The sequence below is a fragment of the Apostichopus japonicus genome, chromosome 9, assembly GCF_037975245.1.
Source record: "Apostichopus japonicus isolate 1M-3 chromosome 9, ASM3797524v1, whole genome shotgun sequence".
In the NCBI taxonomy this organism is placed as follows: Eukaryota; Metazoa; Echinodermata; class Holothuroidea; order Aspidochirotida; family Stichopodidae; genus Apostichopus; species Apostichopus japonicus.
This window is the reverse complement of record NC_092569.1, coordinates 14729901-14738666: the sequence shown is the minus strand read 5'-3', so window position 1 is coordinate 14738666 and position 8766 is coordinate 14729901. Positions and strand designations below refer to the sequence as shown.

Sequence of the window (8766 nt, the reverse complement as noted above, 5' to 3'; positions counted from 1 at the left end):
ACGTGGCTATACACACCTCCACAAAAAAAAAACAATATGGGTTTTGTACTCAATGTTATGAATCCACACACCAAGTATAAGTATTATCATCCACAATTTCCATCGTTAGATATCATGTAAAAGGTTTTCAGGGTTTGACCTCTGGTGACCTTTAGAAGATTTGACCTCACAAGCAATAAAATTCTTATAACTAATATGGCAAATCCAATATACCATTTATTTTTAAAAATGTACATCATTTCTACCATGAGAAATTATATTTTGAATGCTTTCAGGCCTCGACAAATATTGTTAAAAGTACTCGCTATTTGGCGACCGTGGCTAAACATCTATTTGCCCAATTTCACTCGCCAATATACCTATATATAAATATTATATATATATTATATATATATATATATAATATATATTATATGTTCGATGAGACTAGTAACTAGGTACAGCACATTGTTTTTGAAAGTAGGTTATTAATGATGATGATGATGATGATGATGATGATGATGATGATGATGATGATGATGATGATGATGATGATGATGATGATGATGATGATGATGATGATGATGATGATGATGATGATGATGATGATGATGATGATGATGATGATGATGATGATGATGATGATGATGATGATGATGATGATGATGATGATGATGATGATGATGATGATGATGATGATGATGATGATGATGATGATGATGATGATGATGATGATGATGATGATGATGATCAGAAACATGCATATGTTTTGTAACATTTATTCTTCATTTTGTATATGTATATTACCAAAAAAGACATCTTGCTTCGAAAAAAGAACACATTTTCAATATCTAAAATTAAAGAGGCAGTAACTGGAAATTTCTGAAGAATGAAACTATAGAAAAACTAACGATAGAGATATATATCAACAGTTACTGCAGTATTAGGTGAAATAATCATTGCACTACTTGATTAATACATGTCATTTAATCATTTTACATATAAGTATTTTCAAAGCTTATAACCACTTTTGGATCATTTTTTATCTACATTATATTGGTATACTGATATTTGTTTAAGAACAAAGGTGACTGTGCAAAGAAAAAACAGGATGCTCATTAAAAATTTGTCATTAAACCTCTAAGTCAGTTCTCTTTTTAATGATTTTCTTCAATCTATTTTATCATTAATATATCTGTTGTAAGGTAAGCAATTAACCAGTCTCTCTATTCAGAGTTATTACAATGCTAACATTGCAACTCCATTCATTGCTTCAAAATAACGAGCATATGCGTTTTCAGTGATATTTTTTTACATTCAACCTATTTTTTAATTACTTTTCGAATTCATAAGTCTAGTAACAATAGCGCGTCTGCCTTAGCTGGGAATAAATAAAAGGTTATCACGTAAATCAAATAAGAAACGGTTGAAAATGTATCTACTGAATAGACCGGGAGTCGCTATGCGGCAAGCTTTATCTCCTGTATAAGTATACGTTATATATTACTGGAAGATTGATTTATTGTCTACTTCTAATGAAGATAGCTAGTGTAAACCTAAGTGACAAAAGCTGATCTTCCCTCAATGACGTAATCACAGTATCGTTGTACAATTCGTGCTCTGATATTGATACTTATTCGATTCGTCCAATCAGCTTTAAGTTAATACAATTACATATTTGTTGAGACTATGTTATTTAGTCTATATTAAAGACATCACATCATCCAACTCAGTCATTTAATACTTCACGGAGAACACCAATGACAAGTAGAGCGGTCAACTGAGAACACAATGGAGAGAAAGAAATTTTTTCAGCTTTTCCATTTGGCACTAATCCTCATCGATATGACGGATGCCGGAAGTAAGTATATATTTTACATTATAATAAGAGTAATGGGTTCCATTTTCTTTCTAATTATCAATAACAATATGTTGAGTCTTTTAAAAGTCTCCCGTGGGGTTGTCAGGCTGTCTTGGTTGAGGGGTTTGGGCATACATAAAGTACATCGTGTTCTTTTAAAAAAAAAAAATTATTATCGAATAGCTATGTAGAATTCCACTTTTCTATATCACATTATTCTTAGACATACTGCAGCAGGTTTGAAGTTTTTCTAAAGGCTTATTTTGGCAACCTTGTGAATTAGGAGCAACGTGAGCAAGGCAACTTTCAGAAAATTTCGAGCAAGGGTTCTTGAAGATTAATTCACTTTTATGAGTACTCGAGCTGCTTGAATATTAACATAACTACCCCTCCCTACATATATCTCCGTCTAGATTACAAAAAATTGATTTTAAAATATAGACCATCGGCAGGCTTACCTATATTTTATTAACTTATGCATGTCTAATTGGAGTTTTATAGTTACACCAGTTGGTATCTAGGTATATGCTGTTTATAGTTCCTAGGGCTATTGATATATGACAATCCTAATGGCTGAGTTCTGAGTGTTTTATCACCCTTTCATCTATAAGATATTACAGAGTATTTATATTACAGAGTATACAGTAGTTCGCGTACGATATTGGTATTTTAAAGTTTAAAGTTGATTTATTAATCGTAGACTCAATGCTAAGTCTAAGGCTAGGCTAACTGTATCGCATAATAAGTTAGGCAGACTATCCAACACATCGATTCATCTGCTGTTAGCGGTCAATATGGGTGTCGTAATGTACGGGAGAATATATACACCAGTCATCCAAAGATAATATCAACAAATATCGTCACAAAAATCAACCTTGGTTTTTCTTCAATGTTTGCCGACTTCAAATATCCCCAACGTCATACCCATGTCTTTAATTTGCGCAGTCGTTACACAGTGCATCATTTGTAATGGACTGACTGATTACGTAATACGTTTCGTAAGAACTTTAGTCTAGTTCTAGGTATTTTTTTACAATGTCACAGAACTGCCAAATAGATTAGTTGTCTAAAGTTATACCACATAACTGGCCATCATACCGGGACAATTTCCCTCACTTTCAGTACAGTCAGTTCAACATGTACAGAAAACAATATGGACTGGGATTTGCAGTAAGAGAACTGCTACAAGTAACTTAAATTATGTTTTGACGATTTCAATACTGGTTATCTATACCATCCATTTTATTTAAATTTTACTTATTTACTTCTTTTATGAAGAATTCCATATTTATAACAATTACTTCAGACTTAACCAATTTAATAAATCTTAAGCATTTGTTCTGTTCTGTTCTGCTTTTTTTTTGCATTTCATTTCATTTGTTTCGTTTTGTCTTGTCTTATCTTGTCTTGTTTTTATCATAACTTAGTTTTGATGCTGAGTATTTTTTAACGCTTGTACATGTAGCTGTTTCTGATCTTTTTTCCTCTTTTTTTCTTTTTCATAGAATTGTGTGATTTTGCTGCGAAATTTCCATGTAAAGGAAGCCACTGTTTACCTTCACCTTGTAAAGGTAAGTAAAAAGTAAACAGAACACAGAATGTTGTCAAATTATTATTTATAAATTATAAGAAGTTTAACATGCCACAAAATTGATGTATTTCCTGTGCCTGTGATTTAGGTGGTTTTCCAACTTGACGTCTTCTTAGCTCGTTTAATTTTCATTTAAACCAAAAATACTAATACAAAATATCATTGTTTGAGACACATCATTTAATATCGGTATGTGTTGGTTCGTTATATAAATTGACAGTATTATCTCTTTATGAGTTGCGTGCATGATTTCACTAAACTTTATATAACAAATTTCTATCACCAAATACATTTCATCCTTCTCATCTCAATTTCAAAACTGTATTTCAATTTTTTTTCTTGAGGGGGGGGGGGTGAGGGGGTGAGTTGCAAATATAAATTATAGGTCTATGAGATATCGCCCCCATTGAACTTGCTAGTAGGATTGTACAATTTAAGCATAATTAGCAACCATTCTGTCTATAAGGACAGCCTTTTTAAACATCCGCTTATCTTCATTTTGGTCTGTTAAGATAACATCATAACGAAACGAAGACCACTAGATTAGTAAATTATGATACTCGGACATATTATTATCTGGTTAGAGGGGAATACGTTATCAAGTTAGCTGTTAATTTATTTGTGTTGTTAATGATATTCTTATTTTCCACCATCTTATACCACTTTCTTACGAAACAAGATATGTCTATAGTCCAAACTGTAGTGCAAAAAAAAAAACACAGAAAGAGGACTTCATTCAAGACAACTATAATTCCATTTAATACAACCCACTTTACAGTATTACTATTAATACAAAATTGTCCATAAACATCCTTCCTATACTGTTTTCTAGGTAAGACATTGCAAGAATCAAAGGAACCAACTACTGCAGTCACTACTGAACCACAGGGTATGACTCTAGGTAGGTCCCGTAGCATATCAAGCGCACTACCCATATCATGTGATAATAGAATAAATCACATTAATGTTGCATTAATGTGCATTTTGATTTAATTTACATGCTTTCTTTAAAGTCGCAATCAGCTTTCCGTCGTTAAGTTCAAATTAGGATGTTACTACATGGAAAAATGAAACAAAACATCATAGTCATGATATTTCAAAACTAAACTGCTCTTATCTCCATGCAGGTTCTTCGATATATACGTGTCCTCCGAACATGATCTATGGAAACTGCACTTGTGAAGCAACATGTGAAGATCCCAAAGGAGAGTCTGCTTGTAACAGTACCTGTTTAGGTAGCATGGGCTGTATCTGCAAAGCTGGATTAATGCTGAATGGAAGTGACTGTATCAGTGCTAGTAAATGCAGCTGTTTCGTTACAGAGGCCAACTTGGTTATATCGGTGAGTTTTTTGTGGCATCTATTTAAATTTCAGATAACATTTCTAATTGATATTTGATCACATAATTAAATTTCTCTGACAAAATTTTCTTTCTTCCAGCTTAAAGTTTTACATTTGATCTGTTTTAGAATGGAAAAATATACGTTAACGATAACTGCACCCAGAAGTGTTCCTGTAGCAATAACCGACTGATCTGTGAAGATGACTACAGCTGTAGTACTAATGCTGTGTGTGATGTCCAGAATAAAGTTCGACAGTGTTATTGTAATGAGGGATACGAAGGTGACGGTGAAACTTGCGTATCCTTGCCGTATAGAGACTGCCAGGATGTTTATGACGCTGGACATAGACAAGATGGCGTTTATACAATCATGCCTACTGGATGGCCTGGTTTACCATTCAACGTATCTTGCAAAATGGAGAACGGTGGAGGATGGACCGTAAGTCTTGATTGAAACAATATGAATATTTCAAGTATGTGTCTGTGAGTTTTATTGATTAAGTCTATTGTTGACGGTAATGCAAGTCCCAGCTTCTGTTTTCGGTTTGGTTGCACTTTAAATTCCTTACCAGGTATTGAATGTATCAAAATTACTTAAGTGGAAGCAAAGTGCGACAATCCTAAAAACTGCCCACCCCCTAAAAAAAACAAAAACAAAGAAAAGTCCTACATTTGTCTCTGAAATAGTATTCTATTAATATATACTCGTGTGGTGTTTCTTAAATTAAGTTTGTCTGGTAGCATGCTTCACGAATCTCATCATTATCTTTCTATCTTTTATTATATTATATTTACTCGCTATCTTTTCAGGTGTTTCAACGTCGTACTGATGGATCTACTAGTTTTTATCAAAACTGGGCTGCGTACAAAGAAGGTTTTGGTGACAGCAGGAACTTATGGCTAGGAAATGAAAAGCTTCATTACTTGACGAACCAGAGAAACTACAAGCTTCGATTTGACATCACTACTTCTAATGGATCGGCTGAATATGCTGAATATACAGAATTTCTAATCGATTCTGAAAGCAACAACTATATAATGAATAAACTGGGCGCTCACAGTGGAAGTGGACTGGCAGGTTTGTTACATATTTTATATTTGCGCCTTGCCTTGGATAATAGGTCAAGGTTTAGTTACTAATATGTTCACAATATAGTTCATGAGTAAATGTTCGTCATGGTTTCAACACATCTTGATGTTAATATTACCTACAAAATCTGCTTTAAGTACACTGGATCAGGAACCCTTACAAAGAGGGTTTGGTGTAATGCCGTCCCCCCCCCCCCTCCTTCACAATTCACGCACACAGTTTCTACGGTTGCATAGACGAGATAATTATCAAGTTTATAATCCATTTCTGGGTATGTGTTTGATAAATGTCACGCATTATTAGAAAAAAAATACAGATTGAAACAGAAAAAAAGTAAAGAAATAATACCGCGAATATTCATCCATCTAAATTAGTTGCAATTGATGTGAAGAACCATCCTTACATTCGCCAGTTTTGGTGTTGTAATATTGGAAGAGCAAAGAATGTTTTGTCCCGAACGGGATTTGAGCCAGTGATCTGAACAGTTGCAAAAATTCTCGTCCCATCTGGACCCGTTACTTTAAAGAAACAGTACAGTGTTAGATATTTACCGTATCAGGCGTATCAGCTGGATACCGTTGGTATCATTTACAAAACATTGAAGTAGTCTGACTAGCCGATGAATGAGAATATATGCTGAATGAGCAAGCACCAGTCTAAGAACAGGAAATATTATGGAAGAGAAATGCGACCATATATCTTCACAGAACCATTAACAGAGAATACATATTGAGGGTTCCAGTAAACACATACTACTAACAGAATAATGTTTCTTACAAGATCTGCGAAACAATTATACCAAGAAGAGTCACACACCGTGTTTGAAGACAAAGACGACCCGAGACATAGATCAAATTGCAATGTGAAAATAATAACTAAAAACTAGTTAATGGAACGCCCAGTTTTTAGTTCTCCTTTAAAACCAAGTACAATATTTACTAATTTAATCATAATATTTAATATCATTATACAATAATGTCTTTTAGAAAAGCTTAATTTTTATATTATATACATCAGTTAATTTTAATCCAGATCACCTCCATTAGTGAGGAAACCTAATTACAATAAAATATAAATCAGCACATAAAATACATAATCATTACGGAATTATCACATTAACAATGAATGTTGAATCTCTCTCAATGTAAATCAACCCCCCCCCCCCTTATCCTAATTCCAGTTTACTGTAAAACTTATTTTATGTCCCGACAAAAGTGTCCAATATAACAGGATACTTATACGCTATTGTTTAATGACCAAGTATTAACCATTGATGGTTCTGGCTGTTTTCCTTCACAGGTTATTATCTCTCTAAAAACAAAGGAAAACAATTCAGCACGCATGACCGAGACAATGACGCATGCGATACCTTCAACTGTGCAGAGAAGCACAGAAGCGGCTGGTGGCACTCGAATACTTGGTGCTCTACTTGTGATAGTGATAGCTATTGCTCTTACTTCCAATACAGCAGCAGCTGCAAGTCAGCTTGTACGGATCTCAACCTCAACGGTGTCTACAATGGAGGCAACGGGGAAATGATCTTCTCTAAATATAATTACTGCAACGTCCAATTTGTTGAGATGAAAATTCGACCATCCTCTTGAGTTGATGACGGAAAGTCTGTCAGGTGATTTCACTCGAATCCATTGTAGAAAACGTGAGTTGTAAAACGAACAGATATTTTTCGTTATGAGAAAGACAAATCAACTGGACGAAACAAGCACATGGAAGTATCTGACAGAAAACCCCCATTCAATTATGGAATCATCTTCAAGGGTTGAAACCTCTCAAGAAAACTTTAATGAGGAAATTAAATGTTCAAATGTGAGTCGCAAATTGTAATAACAATATATACATTAATCTTCAAACACATCTTTGAATATTCATTTATTTGTAATTATAACCCTAAGCTGATTATGTTTCAATTGCAGTGAATGTGAATAAATATAGTGGAACAGTATCATATATGTGTATTACTATGTTCCTTGTGCTCATAACCCTAAAGTACGTGGAGTAACCAGCGGTGGGCAGGGGCGGAAACCCCGCCTCCCACACTTAAATCCCCCCCTCTCCCCACATGACATTGTTGTGGAAGAAATAACTATTGGACGAAAATTATAAATGCATTTTAATCCTCGGTTAAACAAGTTCGCGTTTGACGTCCATCCTTAATTGACGGGAATTCTCAAATGAATACCAGCCAATTACACCTAATGTTAAATATCACCCTATCATTTTGCTTGCTAGTATCGCTACGAGGCCTCCATCCCTCTCACACACACACGCTACCCAAACGAGATAATCTGCTACCATCAGTGGCGTCACCAGACTTTTCACTCTGGGGGGCACAGGGGGGCACCAGCATCTGATGGGGGGCATTTAGGTGGATACGGATCGCCGTCCTGGGGAGGGGTCTAAGGGGAGGGGGTGCCCCCCTCCCCTTTGGAAAATTTTCGCATATGGAGGATGGGCTAGATGCAAAATGGTGCCACATTTGATGCTAAATTCTATCTGAAGATATATCCAGAAATTGCTATTTTTGAGGTAATGATTTTAACAACGCGCAGAATTTTGCAGAGGATATGAACCACATGCTGTCGATATTATGCCTAACCCCATCAATAGAACCTACATTTGTTGAATTAATGTGTGCATGACCCCCGACTCCTTTCTTATCCTTCACGTTTCTTCCCATTATCTATTAAAATGTAAAAGGTTCCAGCATCGTTATTGGCTCCTATCAGGGATCTCACCATGCAATCCAAAGTTTGATCACACATCGAGTATGGCTCAGTATGCAGGTGTGAACATTCGCCATTTGTTCCTACAAGCATCTGACCTCAAATGACCTCTGCACCCCCTACACAACATGGTTAATATATGGGTCCACAAATATAGGCAA

At 35.0% G+C, this 8766-nt stretch overlaps 1 protein-coding gene across 2 annotated transcripts; it reads left to right on the top strand.

Annotated features, from left to right (window-relative positions):
* The first annotated feature begins 1570 nt into the window (after positions 1–1570).
* On the top strand, positions 1571–7824 carry LOC139973447 (microfibril-associated glycoprotein 4-like). Of its 2 annotated transcripts, XM_071980133.1 has the most exons (7): positions 1573–1840; positions 3346–3411; positions 4264–4332; positions 4559–4773; positions 4902–5213; positions 5585–5852; positions 7164–7824. In XM_071980133.1, exons 1-7 carry the CDS (start codon positions 1771–1773, stop codon positions 7466–7468), a joined length of 1305 nt encoding a protein of 434 aa, XP_071836234.1. In that variant the 5' UTR covers positions 1573–1770; the 3' UTR covers positions 7469–7824. The 2 variants fall into 2 exon arrangements, with proteins under 2 accessions (XP_071836235.1, XP_071836234.1); XM_071980134.1 differs by lacking the exon at positions 4264–4332 and having other exon boundaries at positions 1571–1840.
* Positions 7825–8766: the final 942 nt, after the last annotated feature.

What these genes read in the sequence shown, in the direction of transcription:
- LOC139973447 (XM_071980133.1), top strand. Translation starts at nt 1,771, where the DNA reads ATGGAGAGAAAGAAATTTTTTCAGCTTTTCCATTTGGCACTAATCCTC. An exon ending in CGATATGACGGATGCCGGAA is followed by an intron (nt 1,841 to 3,345) that starts GTAAGTATATAT and finishes TCTTTTTCATAG; the next exon opens with AATTGTGTGATTTTGCTGCG. An exon ending in AGAACGGTGGAGGATGGACC is followed by an intron (nt 5,214 to 5,584) that starts GTAAGTCTTGAT and finishes CTATCTTTTCAG; the next exon opens with GTGTTTCAACGTCGTACTGA.